Genomic DNA, 20,693 nt, shown 5'->3' with positions numbered 1-20,693 from the left:
TGTCTATCTATCATTTCCATTGTCCCTGTACCTGTTTATACCAATGAACCAAGTAATCATTTAGGACCACATCAAGCAACACTAGATGACTATACAATACATTCTAGATTTGAAGTTTTCGTGACTGCAAGGATTCATACTTTTTGTTTTATTCGGTAAAGTCACGTAGGTAAAAAATTTAAATAAATTAAATCACGACGTTTCGGGTGCAACACAAGCATCCTTCTTCAGGTGGGGACAACTTAGCGGAAGCACACCGCTTAAGCGGTGTACAATACATCTTAGCGAGTGAAACAAGGCACCTATCAGCAAAGACAAAGATCCCCCATAGAGCCTTAACAGACTTTTGGGGCAAGTGCTATGAGCGAGCACCTATGAAGGGCAACCCTGTACACGAGGGAGTGGGTGGCCAGCACCAGACCTGACCGTCTTTGTCTCCCAAGTGGCGATGTTTAAACACCACACTAGGTACTTATTTGAGGCTGAGTCGACCTCGGGGAGTCACAGGACTGGTTCAGAAAATCTTATCAGCTCACACACAAGAGGTGTATTTCATCAGAAAAGTGTGATTCTTCCAGATTACAAAGAAATCAATGGAAAGCATCCAAGTCTAACAGAGCGAGGGTGAGGCCGGGCAATAGTAGATATGTTCTACTCACCAGGGGAAGGTGTAGGAACTGCTCCAGGTAATTAAGATGAAGCCAGTTGAAAAAGACAAAGGGCATTATTACAGATCAAACTGTGACATCTGTTGCATTTTACTGATCAAACCGTGACATCTATTGCATTTTACTGATCAAACCGTGAAATCTGTTGCATTTTACTGATCAAACCGTGACATCTGTTGCATTTTACTGATAAAACCGTGACATCTATTGCATTTTACAGATCAAACCGTGAAATCTGTTGCATTTTACTGATCAAACCGTGATATCTATTACATTTTACTGATCAAACTGTGACATCTATTGCATTTTACTGATTAAGCCGTGACATCTATCGGATTTCACTCATTAAACGTGTGCTACTGCAGCGACACACTCGTCAACGGGGGACTCACCGTAGTAGTCGCAGTTGCTGCCCGACCACGGCGAGATGCAAGCGCACCAGTAGTTGGGGTAGTACAACCTATCGTCGCAAGTCCCTCCGTTGAGACATGGGTTGGACTGGCAGCCAGCTGCAGCAAGAGAGACGTCATTACAGAACCGTGTAGCCAGCATTGCGCGGTAAGGCCGCCCGTGGTGATTGTGTTTGGTCTGTTCACGATTCTAAAGGTCTACACCAGCTGCACTCAAACAACGGCAGTGGCAGCAGAATCGGAACGAGGCAGGCGTCTAGGTGCAAGTAACAGAGAGGGAGAAGTGACACCGGCAGGGGGAGTAGGGCTCACTTCTCGAGGACGTGGTTGTGGAGTTACTATGGACACAATTATACAGACACACTGCAGTAATTAAAAAGGATGTCAATTTCATCATCATCGTTATTATTCATCCATGCATCCATCCTACGACGTCAAAGTTGCTTCCGTCTCATTCTACGTAGATGTTAAGACTCTTTGAAGAATTTATGACTAGGCAGGAGACTGTTACAGAACTGTAACACTTCTTTTTCAACAAAAAATTGCTCCAAAACCGTCCTGGTCCACATTCTAACTTCATGCAGATTCGTCCCGTGACATAAAAGAACCCATTGCCTTGGAAATTTTTCCCATCTTTAGTCGTGGAGACGTCGGAATATTTTCAACAAACAATTGTCGCTAATATATATCCGCCAAAGTACCAATCAAAGCCTCCGTATTTGATTTGAAACTGTAGCGGTGCTTTTTGTTGTTGTTGTAGTTGTGAGAAATATATACTTGGCAAACAGCAATACGGGAGACCTTTGCCGTTGTGATCTAAATTTCATTTCTGCACCTGGACACACACGCGCACACACAATGCGGTCCACTCACCTTGATATTCTCTGTGTGTCTCTGTGTGTGTCTATCTCTGCGTATGTGTCTGTGTATGTGTCTCCGTGTCTGTGTTTTGTCTCTCTCTCAAATTTAGTAATCTTTGGAAGAACGTAATCAACCAGGTAGGGTGTTGACTGTTATGTTAGCCGACTCTCTGTGTTGTATTGCATTATATTTCTCAGTTTACTAGGTTTGTTTTCTCATTCATTCGTACCTGATGACGATTGCTTGTGTTGCAATCGAAACGTCGTATCCTATTATTTAATCTATTTCCTTTCTACGTGACTTTACCGAAAGAACCAAAGAGTAATTCACAGTTTTCACCAGATGTGGACCGGATGCAGTTGCAGGTGTAATAGGGGTAGCCATGTCGACCCACGCAGGTTGCCGCCATTTTGGCACGGGTGAGACAGGCCATGCGCCTGCAGAGGAACACAACTTTACCGCGCCTCGCGCCTGGGGGTTAATGCTGCTTTGTCTTTCACACTCTGATGCATCTCCCTTTTGAAAGTGAGGATCCTCCTTACTGACAGCGGTAATACCAAGGGATGAACGCGTACTTTTTGCAGCAAGAGGCATTAAAGGGAAGTGTGCCAGGGATACGCACGACCGGTGTGCGGCTTGTACGTAAGTCAAGTCAAGTTTTGTTTAACCCGGCGAGAGCTCGAGAGAGACCAGCAGAGTCTCGACCGTGCAAGAGTGACCTGGGTACAACAAGCACAAGCCCCTCAACGATATTTTTTGTTTATTTATAATTTACACTGTCTCTGTACCTGTCGATACGGTAAATGTGTCTCCTGATGCTACTTGTATCACCTTTCTCTGTCTGTCGCTCAGTGTCTGCCCCTCACCGTTCCTCTCTGCATTTCTCCATGGGTCTCTCCGTGTGTCTCTCTTTCCTTATGTTTCACTCTTTGTGTGAATTTCTCTACGTATCTAATGGTATCTCCTTGTGACTGCCTCAGTCTCTCCGTGTGACGTCGTGTTGGTTGACGTGCGCTCAAGTGAGTACCCAGTGAGGTGCGATTTAATCATGGGCACCATCAAGTTCCATGCTGGCCTTCATAAACACTTGCTAACAACTTCTGCTCCAAGCCGAGTGAGTTATCTGTTTGCGTGTGGCATCCAAGCAGCGGATAAAGAGCCGGAAATAGATCACGACCACACCTCACCAAGTAATCATTTAGGACCACATCAATCAACACCAGATGACTATACATCTTAGCGAGTGAAACAAGGCACTTATCAGCAAAGACAAAGATCCCCCATAGAGCCATGACAGACTTTTGGGGCAAGTGCTATGAGTGAGCACCTATGAAGGGCAGCCCTGTACACAAGGGAGTGGGTGGCCAGCATCACGCCTGACCGTCTTTGTCTCCCAAGTGGCGATGTTTAAACACCACACTAGGTACTTATTTGAGGCTGAGTCGACCTCAGGGAGTCCCAGGACTGGTTCAGATAATTTTATCAGCTCACACACAAGAGGTGTATTTCATCATAAAAGTGTGATTCTTCCAGATTACAAAGAAATCAATGGAAAGCATCCAAGTCTAACAGAGCGAGGGTGAGGCCGGGCAATAGTAGATATGTTCTACTCACCAGGGGGAGGCGTAGGAACTGGTCCAGGTAATTAAGATGAAGTCCATTGAAAAAGACAAAAGTTAATTATTTGTGGTTAAACCGTGACATTTATTGCATTTTACAGCTCAACCCGTGACATTTATTGCATTTGAATAATCAAACGTGCGCTACTGCAGCGACACACTCGTCAACGGGGGACTCACCATAGTAGTCGCAGTTGCTGCCCGACCACGGCGAGATGCAAGCGCACCAGTAGTTGGGGTAGTACAAGCTATCGTCGCAAGTCCCTCCGTTGAGACATGGGTTGGACTGGCAGCCAGCTGCAGCAAGAGGCATTAAAGGGAAGGGTGCATGATCGGTGTGTCGCTTTTATGCAAATCAAGTCACGTTTTGTTTTGGTTAAACCCGGAGAGAGTTGGAGAGACCAGCAGAGTCCCGACCGTGCAAGAGTGACCTGAGTACAACGTGCACAAGGCCCTCAACAATATTTGTGTCTATCTATCATTTCCATTGTCCCTGTACCTGTTTATACCAATGAACCAAGTAATCATATAGGACCACATCAACCAACACTAGATGACTATACAATACATTCTAGATTTGAAGTTTTCGTGACTGCAAGGATTCATACTTTTTGGTTTAATCGGTAAAAGTCACGTAGGTAAAAAATTTAAATAAATACAATCACGACGTTTCGGGTGCAACACAAGCGTCTTTCTTCAGGTGGGGAGAACTTAGCGGAAGCACACCGCTTAAGCGGCGTACAATACATCTTAGCGAGTGAAACAAGGCACCTATCAGCAAAGACAAAGATCCCCCATAGAGCCTTAACCGACTTTTGGGGCAAGTGCTATGAGCGAGCACCTATGAAGAGCAGCCCTGTACACGATGGAGTAGGTGGCCAGCACCAGGCCTGACCGTCTTTGTCTCTCTAGTGGCGATGTTTAAACACCGCACTAGGTACTCATTTGAAGCTGAGTCGACCTCGGGGAGTCACAGGACTGGTTCAGAAAATCGTATCAGCTCACACACAAGAGGTGTATTTCATCAGAAAAGTGTGATTCTTCCAGATTACAAAGAAATCAATGGAAAGCATCCAAGTCTAACAGAGCGAGGGTGAGGCCGGGCAATAGTAGATATGTTCTACTCACCAGGGGAAGGTGTAGGAACTGCTCCAGGTAATTAGGATGAAGCCAGTCGAAAAAGACAAAGGGCATTATTACAGATCAAAATGTGACATCTGTTGCATTTTACTGATCAAACCGTGACATCTATTGCATTTTACTGATCAAACCGTGAAATCTGTTGCATTTTACTGATCAAGCCGTGAAATCTGTTGCATTTTACTGATAAAACCGTGACATCTATTGCATTTTACAGATCAAACCGTGAAATCTGTTGCATTTTACTGATCAAACCGTGATATATATTACATTTTACTGATCAAACTGTGACATCTATTGCATTTTACTGATTAAGCCGTGACATCTATCGGATTTCATTCATTAAACGTGCGCTACTGCAGCGACACACTCATCAACGGGGAACTCACCATAGTAGTCGCAGTTGCTGCCCGACCACGGCGAGATGCAAGCGCACCAGTAGTTGGGGTAGTACAAGCTATCGTCGCAAGTCCCTCCGTTGAGACATGGGTTGGACTGGCAGCCAGCTGCAGCAAGAGGCATTAAAGGGAAGGGTGCATGATCGGTGTGTCGCTTTTATGCAAATCAAGTCACGTTTTGTTTTGGTTAAACCCGGAGAGAGTTGGAGAGACCAGCAGAGTCCCGACCGTGCAAGAGTGACCTGAGTACAACGTGCACAAGGCCCTCAACAATATTTGTGTCTATCTATCATTTCCATTGTCCCTGTACCTGTTTATACCAATGAACCAAGTAATCATTTAGGACCACATCAAGCAACACTAGATGACTATACAATACATTCTAGATTTGAAGTTTTCGTGACTGCAAGGATTCATACTTTTTGTTTTATTCGGTAAAGTCACGTAGGTAAAAAATTTAAATAAATTAAATCACGACGTTTCGGGTGCAACACAAGCATCCTTCTTCAGGTGGGGACAACTTAGCGGAAGCACACCGCTTAAGCGGTGTACAATACATCTTAGCGAGTGAAACAAGGCACCTATCAGCAAAGACAAAGATCCCCCATAGAGCCTTAACAGACTTTTGGGGCAAGTGCTATGAGCGAGCACCTATGAAGGGCAGCCCTGTACACGAGGGAGTGGGTGGCCAGTACCAGACCTGACCGTCTTTGTCTCCCAAGTGGCGATGTTTAAACACCACACTAGGTACTTATTTGAGGCTGAGTCGACCTCGGGGAGTCACAGGACTGGTTCAGATAATCTTATCAGCTCACACACAAGAGGTGTATTTCATCAGAAAAGTGTGATTCTTCCAGATTACAAAGAAATCAATGGAAAGCATCCAAGTTTAACAGAGCGAGGGTGAGGCCGGGCAATAGTAGATATGTTCTGCTCACCAGGGGAAGGTGTAGGAACTGCTCCAGGTAATTAAGATGAAGCCAGTTGAAAAAGACAAAGGGCATTATTACAGATCAAACTGTGACATCTGTTGCATTTTACTGATCAAACCGTGACATCTATTGCATTTTACTGATCAAACCGTGAAATCTGTTGCATTTTACTGTTCAAGCCGTGAAATCTGTTGCATTTTACTGATAAAACCGTGACATCTATTGCATTTTACAGATCAAACCGTGAAATCTGTTGCATTTTATTGATCAAACCGTGATATCTATTACATTTTACTGATCAAACTGTGACATCTATTGCATTTTACTGATTAAGCCGTGACATCTATCGGATTTCATTCATTAAACGTGCGCTACTGCAGCGACACACTCATCAACGGGGGACTCACCATAGTAGTCGCAGTTGCTGCCCGACCACGGCGAGATGCAAGCGCACCAGTAGTTGGGGTAGAACAAGCTATCGTCGCAAGTCCCTCCGTTGAGACATGGGTTGGACTGGCAGCCAGCTGCAGCAAGAGGCATTAAAGGGAAGGGTGCATGATCGGTGTGTCGCTTTTACGCAAATCAAGTCACGTTTTGTTTTGGTTAAACCCGGAGAGAGTTGGAGAGACCAGCAGAGTCCCGACCGTGCAAGAGTGACCTGGGTACAACGTGCACAAGGCCCTAAACAATATTTGTGTCTATCTATCATTTCTATTGTCCCTGTACCTGTTTATACCAATGAACCAAGTAATCATATAGGACCACATCAACCAACACTAGATGACTATACAATACATTCTAGATTTGAAGTTTTCGTGACTGCAAGGATTCATACTTTTTGTTTTATTCGGTAAAGTCACGTAGGTAAAAAATTTAAATAAATTAAATCACGACGTTTCGGGTGCAACACAAGCATCCTTCTTCAGGTGGGGACAACTTAGCGGAAGCACACCGCTTAAGCGGTGTACAATACATCTTAGCGAGTGAAACAAGGCACCTATCAGCAAAGACAAAGATCCCCCATAGAGCCTTAACAGACTTTTGGGGCAAGTGCTATGAGCGAGCACCTATGAAGGGCAACCCTGTACACGAGGGAGTGGGTGGCCAGCACCAGACCTGACCGTCTTTGTCTCCCAAGTGGCGATGTTTAAACACCACACTAGGTACTTATTTGAGGCTGAGTCGACCTCGGGGAGTCACAGGACTGGTTCAGAAAATCTTATCAGCTCACACACAAGAGGTGTATTTCATCAGAAAAGTGTGATTCTTCCAGATTACAAAGAAATCAATGGAAAGCATCCAAGTCTAACAGAGCGAGGGTGAGGCCGGGCAATAGTAGATATGTTCTACTCACCAGGGGAAGGTGTAGGAACTGCTCCAGGTAATTAAGATGAAGCCAGTTGAAAAAGACAAAGGGCATTATTACAGATCAAACTGTGACATCTGTTGCATTTTACTGATCAAACCGTGACATCTATTGCATTTTACTGATCAAACCGTGAAATCTGTTGCATTTTACTGATCAAACCGTGACATCTGTTGCATTTTACTGATAAAACCGTGACATCTATTGCATTTTACAGATCAAACCGTGAAATCTGTTGCATTTTACTGATCAAACCGTGATATCTATTACATTTTACTGATCAAACTGTGACATCTATTGCATTTTACTGATTAAGCCGTGACATCTATCGGATTTCACTCATTAAACGTGTGCTACTGCAGCGACACACTCGTCAACGGGGGACTCACCGTAGTAGTCGCAGTTGCTGCCCGACCACGGCGAGATGCAAGCGCACCAGTAGTTGGGGTAGTACAACCTATCGTCGCAAGTCCCTCCGTTGAGACATGGGTTGGACTGGCAGCCAGCTGCAGCAAGAGAGACGTCATTACAGAACCGTGTAGCCAGCATTGCGCGGTAAGGCCGCCCTTGGTGATTGTGTTTGGTCTGTTCACGATTCTAAAGGTCTACACCAGCTGCACTCAAACAACGGCAGTGGCAGCAGAATCGGAACGAGGCAGGCGTCTAGGTGCAAGTAACAGAGAGAGAGAAGTGACACCGGCAGGGGGAGTAGGGCTCACTTCTCGAGGACGTGGTTGTGGAGTTACTATGGACACAATTATACAGACACACTGCAGTAATTAAAAAGGATGTCAATTTCATCATCATCGTTATTATTCATCCATGCATCCATCCTACGACGTCAAAGTTGCTTCCGTCTCATTCTACGTAGATGTTAAGACTCTTTGAAGAATTTATGACTAGGCAGGAGACTGTTACAGAACTGTAACACTTCTTTTTCAACAAAAAATTGCTCCAAAACCGTCCTGGTCCACATTCTAACTTCATGCAGATTCGTCCCGTGACATAAAAGAACCCATTGCCTTGGAAATTTTTCCCATCTTTAGTCGTGGAGACGTCGGAATATTTTCAACAAACAATTGTCGCTAATATATATCCGCCAAAGTACCAATCAAAGCCTCCGTATTTGATTTGAAACTGTAGCGGTGCTTTTTGTTGTTGTTGTAGTTGTGAGAAATATATACTTGGCAAACAGCAATACGGGAGACCTTTGCCGTTGTGATCTAAATTTCATTTCTGCACCTGGACACACACGCGCACACACAATGCGGTCCACTCACCTTGATATTCTCTGTGTGTCTCTGTGTGTGTCTATCTCTGCGTATGTGTCTGTGTATGTGTCTCCGTGTCTGTGTTTTGTCTCTCTCTCAAATTTAGTAATCTTTGGAAGAACGTAATCAACCAGGTAGGGTGTTGACTGTTATGTTAGCCGACTCTCTGTGTTGTATTGCATTATATTTCTCAGTTTACTAGGTTTGTTTTCTCATTCATTCGTACCTGATGACGATTGCTTGTGTTGCAATCGAAACGTCGTATCCTATTATTTAATCTATTTCCTTTCTACGTGACTTTACCGAAAGAACCAAAGAGTAATTCACAGTTTTCACCAGATGTGGACCGGATGCAGTTGCAGGTGTAATAGGGGTAGCCATGTCGACCCACGCAGGTTGCCGCCATTTTGGCACGGGTGAGACAGGCCATGCGCCTGCAGAGGAACACAACTTTACCGCGCCTCGCGCCTGGGGGTTAATGCTGCTTTGTCTTTCACACTCTGATGCATCTCCCTTTTGAAAGTGAGGATCCTCCTTACTGACAGCGGTAATACCAAGGGATGAACGCGTACTTTTTGCAGCAAGAGGCATTAAAGGGAAGTGTGCCAGGGATACGCACGACCGGTGTGCGGCTTGTACGTAAGTCAAGTCAAGTTTTGTTTAACCCGGCGAGAGCTCGAGAGAGACCAGCAGAGTCTCGACCGTGCAAGAGTGACCTGGGTACAACAAGCACAAGCCCCTCAACGATATTTTTTGTCTATTTATAATTTACACTGTCTCTGTACCTGTCGATACGGTAAATGTGTCTCCTGATGCTACTTGTATCACCTTTCTCTGTCTGTCGCTCAGTGTCTGCCCCTCACCGTTCCTCTCTGCATTTCTCCATGGGTCTCTCCGTGTGTCTCTCTTTCCTTATGTTTCACTCTTTGTGTGAATTTCTCTACGTATCTAATGGTATCTCCTTGTGACTGCCTCAGTCTCTCCGTGTGACGTCGTGTTGGTTGACGTGCGCTCAAGTGAGTACCCAGTGAGGTGCGATTTAATCATGGGCACCATCAAGTTCCATGCTGGCCTTCATAAACACTTGCTAACAACTTCTGCTCCAAGCCGAGTGAGTTATCTGTTTGCGTGTGGCATCCAAGCAGCGGATAAAGAGCCGGAAATAGATCACGACCACACCTCACCAAGTAATCATTTAGGACCACATCAATCAACACCAGATGACTATACATCTTAGCGAGTGAAACAAGGCACTTATCAGCAAAGACAAAGATCCCCCATAGAGCCATGACAGACTTTTGGGGCAAGTGCTATGAGTGAGCACCTATGAAGGGCAGCCCTGTACACAAGGGAGTGGGTGGCCAGCATCACGCCTGACCGTCTTTGTCTCCCAAGTGGCGATGTTTAAACACCACACTAGGTACTTATTTGAGGCTGAGTCGACCTCAGGGAGTCCCAGGACTGGTTCAGATAATTTTATCAGCTCACACACAAGAGGTGTATTTCATCATAAAAGTGTGATTCTTCCAGATTACAAAGAAATCAATGGAAAGCATCCAAGTCTAACAGAGCGAGGGTGAGGCCGGGCAATAGTAGATATGTTCTACTCACCAGGGGGAGGCGTAGGAACTGGTCCAGGTAATTAAGATGAAGTCCATTGAAAAAGACAAAAGTTAATTATTTGTGGTTAAACCGTGACATTTATTGCATTTTACAGCTCAACCCGTGACATTTATTGCATTTGAATAATCAAACGTGCGCTACTGCAGCGACACACTCGTCAACGGGGGACTCACCATAGTAGTCGCAGTTGCTGCCCGACCACGGCGAGATGCAAGCGCACCAGTAGTTGGGGTAGTACAAGCTATCGTCGCAAGTCCCTCCGTTGAGACATGGGTTGGACTGGCAGCCAGCTGCAGCAAGAGGCATTAAAGGGAAGGGTGCATGATCGGTGTGTCGCTTTTATGCAAATCAAGTCACGTTTTGTTTTGGTTAAACCCGGAGAGAGTTGGAGAGACCAGCAGAGTCCCGACCGTGCAAGAGTGACCTGAGTACAACGTGCACAAGGCCCTCAACAATATTTGTGTCTATCTATCATTTCCATTGTCCCTGTACCTGTTTATACCAATGAACCAAGTAATCATATAGGACCACATCAACCAACACTAGATGACTATACAATACATTCTAGATTTGAAGTTTTCGTGACTGCAAGGATTCATACTTTTTGTTTTATTCGGTAAAGTCACGTAGGTAAAAAATTTAAATAAATTAAATCACGACGTTTCGGGTGCAACACAAGCGTCTTTCTTCAGGTGGGGAGAACTTAGCGGAAGCACACCGCTTAAGCGGCGTACAATACATCTTAGCGAGTGAAACAAGGCACCTATCAGCAAAGACAAAGATCCCCCATAGAGCCTTAACCGACTTTTGGGGCAAGTGCTATGAGCGAGCACCTATGAAGAGCAGCCCTGTACACGATGGAGTAGGTGGCCAGCACCAGGCCTGACCGTCTTTGTCTCTCTAGTGGCGATGTTTAAACACCACACTAGGTACTCATTTGAGGCTGAGGCGACCTCGGGGAGTCACAGGACTGGTTCAGAAAATCTTATCAGCTCACACACAAGAGGTGTATTGCATCAGAAAAGTGTGATTCTTCCAGATTACAAATAAATCTATGGAAAGCATCCAAGTCTAACAGAGCGAGGGTGAGGCCGGGCAATAGTAGATATGTTCTGCTCACCAGGGGAAGGTGTAGGAACTGCTCCAAGTAATTAGGATGAAGCCAGTTGAAAAAGACAAAACGCATTATTACAGATCAAAATGTGACATCTGTTGCATTTTACTGATCAAACAGTGACATCTATTGCATTTTACTGATCAAACCGTGAAATCTGTTGCATTTTACTGATAAAACCGTGAAATCTATTACATTTTACTGATCAAACTGTGACATCTATTGCATTTTACTGATTAAGCCGTGACATCTATCGGAATACACTCATTAAACGTGCGCTACTGCAGCGACACACTCGTCAACGAGGAACTCACCATAGTAGTCGCAGTTGCTGCCCGACCACGGCGAGATGCAAGCGCACCAGTAGTTGGGGTAGTACAAGCTATCGTCGCAAGTCCCTCCGTTGAGACATGGGTTGGACTGGCAGCCAGCTGCAGCAAGAGAGACGTCATTACAGAACCGTGTAGCCAGCATTGCGCGGTAAGGCCGCCCTTGGTGATTGTGTTTGGTCTGTTCACGATTCTAAAGGTCTACACCAGCTGCACTCAAACAACGGCAGTGGCAGCAGAATTGGAACGAGGCAGGCGTCTAGGTGCAAGTAACAGAGAGGGAGAAGAGACACTTACCGGCAGGGGGAGTAGGGCTCACCGTTCCAGGCGATGGTCGTGGAGTTGCTATGGACACAAATATAGACACACGGCAGTAATTAAAAAGGATGTCCATTTCATCATCATCGTTATTATTCAGCCATGCATCCATCCTACGACGTCAAAGTTGCTTCCGTCTCATTGTAGATGTTAAGATTCCGTGAAAAATGGATGACCAGGCAGAAGACTGTTGCAGAACTGTAACACTTGTTTTCAACAAAAAGTTGCTCTGGTCCACATTCTAACTTCATGCAGATTCGTCCTGTGACATAAAATAACCGAAACCCATTGCCTTTGAGATTTTTCTGTTGTTTAGTGGTGGAGACAAAGGAATATTTTCTAGAACAAAATTGTCGCTAAAATATATCCGCCAACGCACCAATCACAGCCTCTGTATTCGATTTTAAATTGTCGCGGTGCTTTTTCTTGTTCTTGTAGTTGTGAGAGAGAAAAATACTTGGCATACAGCACTTTCATTTCTGCACCCGGACACGCACACACGCAACGCAGTCCACTCACCTTGATATTCACAGTTTTCGCCGTATGTGAATGGGATGCAGTTGCAGGAGTAATAGGGGTGGACATTCTCCTCCACGCAGGTGCCCCCATGTTGACACGGGCGAGACAGGCATGCCCCTGCAGAGACATGTAGATTTTGTTCGGTCATAGTGTCCTCGCATTTGTCATTCACATTGTAATATAATCAAGCTTCTAACATTTTCAAGATTGTATACCCCTTAAACTTATATTCGCCAATTTAACACGTAGGCTTTTCGCGACCAATATTCATGACAAAGGCATTTGGGATAGATCGTGTAAGTATAAATGTGTTGTTAGTCTACCATCACCCAACACAGCCAATGAGTAAGGTTTGTCACGTGAACAAAACACAATTCTGGAAACTGGCCTGATTAAGCTGGTTGTTGTAATCACCAGCGAAATGTCGTACTCAACAGTAAATTCTGTGGATTTACTCTCCATCTCACAACCGGTGTGCTCAAGTAGTAACTAACGCATCAGAAAGGGCACCCCCAGTGGCAGCTGTCCCTGCCCTGGCACAAGATGACTTTTCAATTAGAAGAGTAGAGAGTATTAGTGTTAGGAGACAAGTATTTGGGTAAGGAGTTATGTGTGGGTTAATGTGTAGTGGGCTCAAACGGAGTCGCAGACACACTCTTTAGAGGCAACACATTTATTTAACACCAACACTGGTTAAACACTATACAACCTATGGTGGTGACCACCAGGCTAACTACACTAATCACACAGTAACTAGCTACGACGGACAGGACCACAACTTGGGTCCAGGTCCACGTGTTGAAAACTCTTCTTGGATGTAGAACGTAAATTCCTTCAGGATAACAACAGCAGCCGGTCCCTCTGGGGTCCCGGCTTATATCCTGTGTGGCGGGGCTCGCTCCACCCTTAGCCACGACCACCTTCTAGAATCGTCGAGCAGGATCTCGACCTGAACACGTGATCACCCTTAGCCCCCTTTTGGAGGCCCCCGTGTAGACACCACCGGTCACGTGTCCTCCGGGGTCAACCAGAGTGCCATGGCCCCTTGTAACCCTATTCCATGGCCGGCACTCTTGCACCCTATCCTGTAGGGGCCGGCACTGCACGCCGAGCGTGGTGCTATCCATCACTGTCAGTCAGCGCCCACGCAGCCCCGCTAGGGCCGGTGCTGCATCCACATTCAAGTGGTGTCCGCGATGTCAATAAATCGCACGCAGTGTCTCTCCCACGCCGGCCTCACACAGTGACATCCAACGATGTCACTACAAATGTATGCATCTGACAGTCATCTCAGTCAACCCATGGCACCTGGGTCTGTCTCGTGACCTTCCTGCCGTGGGCGTTTGAGACTTCGCGTGGCCTTAAAGTGCACAGAGCCTGACACAAGAACCGTGATGATGTCATCGCCACTTAATGGCAAATGGCGGTTGTTGTTGTTGTCAGAGAGCCGGGCATTAGCCAAACAACTTGAAAGAAGGCCCGCGGCCTGCAAGTGGACATACATGGGTGGAGTTGTCCATTGCCTTGGTTTCCCTCAACACAAAAGTTGTCTGTGGGCAGTGTGAGCCCTGGAAGGGACTCACTGCCGTTATTGTCCGATCATTCGAACATCACGAATTGTGCGCGATGTGGTGATGCAAATCCAAAATGCACAGTGGATTTTTTTTAATGGTGTTGTTATGAAGCGATGCTATTGTCCGATCAACATTGGCCTACTTTACTATGGGCACTGAGAGTGTTTACTTGTGTGGAGGCCAGAGGTGTGGACTCGAGTCATGTGACTTGGACTCGAGTCAGACTCGAGTCATGAATTTGATGACTTCAGACTCGACTTGGACTTGCATAACAATGACTTTGTCCCACCTCTGGTGGAGGCACAGTTCTAAAGCAAATGGGTTTCATGACTCTTACTGAAGTGGGTAGGTGTAGGTGGTTCTGTTGCAGGCGTAGAAGCTGCAGACACGCGAGAGAAACAATCGCACAACACACACGGTGAGCAACTGCGCAGCCATTTTTCTTTTCTGTGGAAACAGAACCAATGAACATTTTTAACAAACGTTAACTTCTGCCCGATCGAATATATTCACGTTTACGAAATGGAATACGCTGCAGTGGACAGTAGTTTAATAATAGTGCGTGAGTGCATCAATATTACGATGTTAAAATAGCGTGCAATTGTCACGCAAAAATCTACCCCTCGGTAGCAGTTATATACAGATCATTTGATATCGTTACAGGAAATGTTTTGTGAAGTGATGGGGATGACTTTCTTTAAAATGTACCCACACACCTCAAGTAATAACGCAGACACTGGGTTCGGAAAAATCCCACGAGGAGCTGACGTCTGTCGATCTCCTCTCAGCATTGAAAGCATTTAAAATAATCAAAATCCGTGTAATGACACACGGTATCCAATGGAGTTGGACTTTCTTATGGTACTGTTTCCAGATACTACGTCGTGAGACTTATGTGAGACGTAGTATCTGGGTGGATGGCCTAGCATGTCAAGGCTTTCCAATTTAAAACCCACACCTCAAACTCTGCATCTGTGGTATGGTGTTTTTACAATATAAAAAAAATGTAAGCCCATTCTCACTAGTTTTTTTTATCTCACATTGTCTCAAATTTCCTTTGCACTGATAACATTTTTGCAATTCATAGGTTAACAGGATGCCTCTGCGAAATCTTACACTGCTGATTGTGATACAATTTATTATCTTATATTTTATTCCCTGAACATATCTATATATATAAAAGGGACATTTGTGAATATGTGTGTCTGTTCGAAATGTTTAGCATACTTCCCGACATGCAACACACTTGAAATGTGGCATGTGGGTATCTTCTAAACTGTACACAATGCAAAAAGTATAAAAATTGACTTCACATCTGTGATGTCACCCGCATGCGGTAGCGTCACGCAGTGTGCCTGCTGACGTCACGCATCCCCCCCCCCCCCCCCCCCCGCGGAGGCTGTGTATTAATCCAAGACAAGAATCCAAGTCCCGGGCGAAGCCGGGTAGTAAAGCTAGTACAGTATATACGAATATATTTCCACCTGGGTGAATGCGTTAACAAGGCCATAATTTGCACGGGTGTGCGTGCAGCTTGAACGCGATGCGTCTCAATGCATCCAACTCTTGCAAAGAAAATACAAAATACTTATTTTGCAAACATTCACCTTTTAAGGCGGAGCGTTTGGAATTACCAATTGCGTCGCGCATCGCGTTTCCACACACGGCATACATATACGCGCACGGACAAAATCACGGCGATAAACTCGAGCAGACAAAAAATGCAACCTTCTGAGCAGATGACCGAGGCATCTTCGTTGTGGCCGCAGTTGTGAATGCCAAACGGAGGGTGGCCACATTCGGATAGCCGGGGCTCGTAGCCAGAGCACTGGACGTCGTCCAGCCAGATGTTACCGCTGCCCTGCCCGAAGTAGGCGCTTTGCAGGGCAGCCTGGGCAGGCCCACAGCCCAGCTGACGGCACACGATCTGGGCGTGAGCTAGCTCCCAAATATCGTCGCACACCGTGCCCCACGAACCGCTGTAGAACACCTCCACGCGGCCCTGGCACGCGCTTCCTCCAGCCAGGCGGATCGGGAAATCTGATCCTAATGCAAAGGTGAGAAAATCTGTGAGGAGGGGGAGCGATGACGTGGTGCAGCTTGGCTGGGTGGTTCCTGGCCAAGTGTCCACCGTAAATGATTTGAGTTTATGATTCGTGTTTCCATGTCATGTGGTGGTTGATTTTACGGAATCATGTTTTGCGAAATCGATATAGTTAATGAAGACGAGTAAGTTTTCCCACGCCAAAGAAAATCTATAATTCTGCTTATGATGAGATACACATGTATATTTACGGTACTGAGAGTGAATTATATAATTTTCCAAATACATTGGGATATGGTGCATGCGTTTAAGTCAAAATCAGCGACGTAATGATTTACATCAAATTATACACGCACACGCAGTGCTTATTATTGTAGCCGAATGTCAAAAAATGCCTAGATCACGCAGTACGCTGCGTTAGAAATCAATTCCGTATATTTTTGCATAATGGTCAATAGTTCAAAGGAGGGGATTTATTCTCTTCTGCTTCTGAATGAAAATTCCAGGTGAAGTATGAATTGTGCCCTTGCAACTCAGCTGCTCCTCTTGCCCAAAGACAATCGCTCACTGACATCTCCCTGTAGGCCGGGCGAGCATCCGCAGACCATGATGCCTGTATGTTTAGAGATCGCATGATCTCTCTCTCCGTGGTCGCATGGATTTCTCTCTGGTTTTTCCCTCCACGTTTAGAAACGTGCGTTTAAATTTAATTGGCTGCCACTGTAAAATCCCACATATGAAGGTGAAACATAATCCACTTCCATGAGCTATAATGTGTGGCCCAGTCACCTCTAAAAATGAGCTCGCTGCTCAATAAAAGTGAGTTTAGTCGTCAAGAAAGAATGGTTGCAATATTTCTTTAACTGCACGTTGTTGAGCAAAGAACTCAACTCACGATGCGGCGGAGAGTGTTGGATTATTCACGAAGCTCCTCGTTAACAGTGATAACCGTCACTGCAAGTGATGAACGCACGAGGGTAAAGGGCACTTACCAATGGCAGTGGTGGGTTCCTCTTTAGATGATGAAGCAGGAAAGTTTAGGAGAAAGAAGCACAAACGTTATTTTAAATAAAAAAATGTGGCACGTCCAAGGCTTTCGCAACCAATATTATCCATAAGAGGTTTTTGGATTAAATCGCGTTAATATAAATGTGATGCTAGTCGTAACTACAGGCGAAACTTTGTTACTCGAATTCTAAATGTTGTGAGTTTACTCTCCAACACACCGGTGTGTGCTGTACTAGTAACAGATTGGCACGTTCTGTTTACGTGACAAACCTTACTAATTGGCTGTGTCGGGGGGTGGCGGGTTTAGCGACACATTTATATATTTACACTTTCTAACCCAAGAACCTCTATTACGCAAAACAACGTTGAAGCACAGAGATACAAACACATGTTGTTGAGCTAAACATGTAAAAAATGTTGCTGTCATTTGATGATTGGGTAATTTTTACAACTGGAAGTCAGTGGAAAGTTGGTTTCTATGAATATGTAAGCAGATTCATGGTGTACGTTTTAAATATGTATTTGTTAAATGTTAGTGTCATGCAATGATAGTATTTGCAAAGGCGACAGAGTTAAGGATGCTTAGCTAATCTTAAGGCAAAATTCTCACAAAACAATACTGAAAACAACAGATATATATCGCCGAGAGTTTCACGGTGCGTTTTTAAAGAAAAAAAAAGTAGCGTTGTGTTCCACGTTACCAGTTCTCGTAGCTTCGTAAGTTTAAAGTCACATGTTGATAAAAATAAAACAAAAAACATGATCAACATTATGTTCATTTTCAACAGATAACTGTACAGTGCCGATCATGATAATGATTACGAATGAATGTTCTGCAAACTTCACGCGTGATTATGCAGTTGCAATGACAATCGAGCCTGCATGCGGTGAGAGGGGACTAGTGGTCACGGGAGGTAATGACAGGGGAGTCAGCCTGCAGTGTGAATAGACTAGTGGCTACGGGAGGTAATGACAGGGGAGTCAGCCTGCAGTGTAAATAGACTAGTGGCTACGGGAGGTAATGACAGGGGAGTCAGCCTGCAGTGTGAATAGACTAGTGGCTACGGGAGGTAATGACAGAGGAGTCAGCCTGCAGTGTGAATAGACTAGTGGCTACGGGAGGTAATGACAGGGGAGTCAGCCTGCAGTGTAAATAGACTAGTGGCTACGGGAGGCAATGACAAGGGAGTCAGCCTACAGTGCGAATACAGTAATGGCTACGGGAGGTAATGACAGGGTTATCAGTTGTGAGTGTGTGAAGGGACTGGTGGCTACGGGAATGTTGGAGAAGGGAGCGTGGTCAGGTGACGGAAGAGGACAGTGGAGTTTGCCGGTGGAGCGAGCGGCCAGATTCCGCGAGAATGATCGAGAAAGGGGGCGTGGCCTCGAGTTGGTATAAAAGGGAGATGCGCGGGAGAATCGGGGCTGTTGCACTGGGGTCTCCGCCTGATGTCAAGTGAACGCGTCTTCAATAAAGTGCCATCTCAAGAGAAGTGTGTCAAGTCGTCATTACACAGTTATGGAAAATAGCGTAAGACACTCTGTTTGCTTCACAAATGTTGAGACACTGTTACACGATTCCAGCAAATGCAGGCTATTGTTTGCCCATGGCCTCTGTGATTTTATTGTTTTGTGCGTGCCCGGGCAAAGAGAAGGAACATGAAAGGGCCTCTTACTAGGTAAGGTTGTCGGGTCTGCTCCAGTTGATGAAGACGACATTTGAGAGAGGAACACAAGCAACAGATGATTAGTCAAACAAATTATTTGGTGGCGATGGTGCACAAGCACAGCCAACAATAACACCACCAGTAACAACTCAACGTGTTCGTCAACAACACTGTGTGAGGCCTTCAAAGGATGAATATAAAGTAGGTGACCTGTTGGGCAATGGACCGTCTCCATTTATGTGCAAATTAAACCTTTAAAAACATTTTTTTTTCATTGTTCTTTTCTTATGACTACATTAAGCTTGCCTAAGAAGAGCTCGATGCTTCCAGGTGCAGATTCCAGCCACGTTTGTGTCACCTGTTATTGATTATATCTTATTTGTTTCCACTTCTTACACCTAATCTATTCGAGTCTAATTTTACGTCACCTAACTTCCACGAATACACAGAGTTCATGTGCGTGTGGGTCTGTCCCGTGACCGCCTGCCAGCGGGCATTCGAAGTGCACGTAGCCTGGCACAGGCGCCGTGGTGATGTCACGGCCACTTAGTGGCGAATGGCGGTTGATGTTGTATGACTAGTAATAGCGCCCTGAGAACGATTGTTTTAAGGGTGCTTTATACATTTAAATTATTTTTAATGACTTCACCTTCATTAGATATGGCCACATAATGAGTCTGAACTGTTCGCGTTGGGAGCTAAGGGTTCTTAAACCACGGTTATTGTCATCCACCCTGGTACCGATTAACATTTGTATGGCGTTCGTACTGTTAAATGCTCCAGAACAGCATTCAGCAGCTGGGGGGGGGGGGGAAACACAGTCTCAGACTCACTTTGTGTATAATGCACGGAATGGATTTCGACGGAAGAAGGCTGGAGGCTACACCTAACTGGGATCTGAACTCACGATTTTTTTTATTTAATAGTATCGTGCCATGGCCCATTGCACCACGTCATGGCAGGATACATCTTTAACATTAATCAGCACATGTAAACGTTCGTATTTGTATATACAAATAACTAGAAATTTACAAAATAGTCTTACCGAAAGTAGGGATAGCCCACCAGTCTGAAAGGAGAAAAAAAATACTTGTTAAAATTAATGTCATGCTTCAACACTTTTGCCCAACTAATGACAGATCCACACACTTCACAAAGCAGAGCACGTTGGTCGATTAAAGCCAACGCCAGTCACACAATGAAAGGTGTTCAAATAAATATCGGGTGTCACAACCGCCCCCCAACATTACTTTCAATTACATCCTATGTGAACACGTTGCGATGTTTTGTACAAACACGCCGAGTGTTTTCTCTGCATTCTCTGTCGATTCCTCCCACTCGACGCCAAACGCACGGATTGGCCAAGCGAGCACGCTGCAATCGCCATTTTTATTATTTCCCCCCGCCCCCACGCCCCCTCTCCGAGCGCGCACGTGAAACGTTCGAACAGATCACCCGAAGAACAGACGACGGAGGCGTCCTCTCCGTGGACGCAGTTGTGATACCCCCAGGAAAGGTGCTGGCACTCGGAGAGCCGCGACTCCGTGCCGGAGCAACGGACGTCGTCCAACCAGATCTGGCCGCTGCCCGGTCCGAAGCGCGCGTTCCTCGGGGCCATATAGGCGGAGCCGCAGCCCAGCTGCTGGCACACGACGCCGGCGTGCTGCAGGTCCCAGATGTCGCCGCACACGGTGCCCCACGTGCCCTCGTAGAACACCTCCACCCGCCCGTGGCATGTGCCGCCTCCAGCCAGGCGAAGGGAAAAATCTGCAACGATAACGACGGAAACAGTCGTAGGCCGGCTCGCTTTTGTTGTTGTTGTTGTTGCTTCG

The 20,693-nt window shown here is 45.7% G+C and overlaps 1 protein-coding gene across 1 annotated transcript in view; it reads right to left on the bottom strand.

Annotated features, from left to right (window-relative positions):
• LOC133341907 (deleted in malignant brain tumors 1 protein-like) overlaps positions 1 to 20,693 on the bottom strand; it is a 49,763-nt gene that overhangs the window by 10,505 nt on the left and 18,565 nt on the right. Inside the window, exons 10-31 of the mRNA XM_061550733.1 lie at positions 20,317 to 20,628; positions 19,907 to 19,930; positions 18,835 to 18,888; positions 17,179 to 17,199; positions 15,871 to 16,182; positions 14,480 to 14,521; positions 12,569 to 12,685; positions 12,029 to 12,076; positions 11,717 to 11,833; positions 11,409 to 11,426; positions 10,462 to 10,578; positions 10,277 to 10,294; positions 7,784 to 7,900; positions 7,383 to 7,400; positions 6,436 to 6,552; positions 6,035 to 6,052; positions 5,088 to 5,204; positions 4,687 to 4,704; positions 3,739 to 3,855; positions 3,554 to 3,571; positions 1,061 to 1,177; positions 660 to 677 (exon numbers count right to left, since the gene is read on the bottom strand). Of these exons, the coding sequence (XP_061406717.1) occupies positions 660 to 677; positions 1,061 to 1,177; positions 3,554 to 3,571; positions 3,739 to 3,855; positions 4,687 to 4,704; positions 5,088 to 5,204; positions 6,035 to 6,052; positions 6,436 to 6,552; positions 7,383 to 7,400; positions 7,784 to 7,900; positions 10,277 to 10,294; positions 10,462 to 10,578; positions 11,409 to 11,426; positions 11,717 to 11,833; positions 12,029 to 12,076; positions 12,569 to 12,685; positions 14,480 to 14,521; positions 15,871 to 16,182; positions 17,179 to 17,199; positions 18,835 to 18,888; positions 19,907 to 19,930; positions 20,317 to 20,628 (1,875 nt within the window). The remainder of the gene's footprint in view (positions 1 to 659; positions 678 to 1,060; positions 1,178 to 3,553; positions 3,572 to 3,738; positions 3,856 to 4,686; positions 4,705 to 5,087; positions 5,205 to 6,034; positions 6,053 to 6,435; positions 6,553 to 7,382; positions 7,401 to 7,783; positions 7,901 to 10,276; positions 10,295 to 10,461; positions 10,579 to 11,408; positions 11,427 to 11,716; positions 11,834 to 12,028; positions 12,077 to 12,568; positions 12,686 to 14,479; positions 14,522 to 15,870; positions 16,183 to 17,178; positions 17,200 to 18,834; positions 18,889 to 19,906; positions 19,931 to 20,316; positions 20,629 to 20,693) is intronic.

This window comes from Lethenteron reissneri, chromosome 2 (genome assembly GCF_015708825.2).
Source record: "Lethenteron reissneri isolate LAM-NWPU_2019-01 chromosome 2, ASM1570882v1, whole genome shotgun sequence".
Lineage (NCBI taxonomy): Eukaryota > Metazoa > Chordata > Hyperoartia > Petromyzontiformes > Petromyzontidae > Lethenteron > Lethenteron reissneri.
This window is presented reverse-complemented; position numbering and strand designations above follow the sequence as displayed.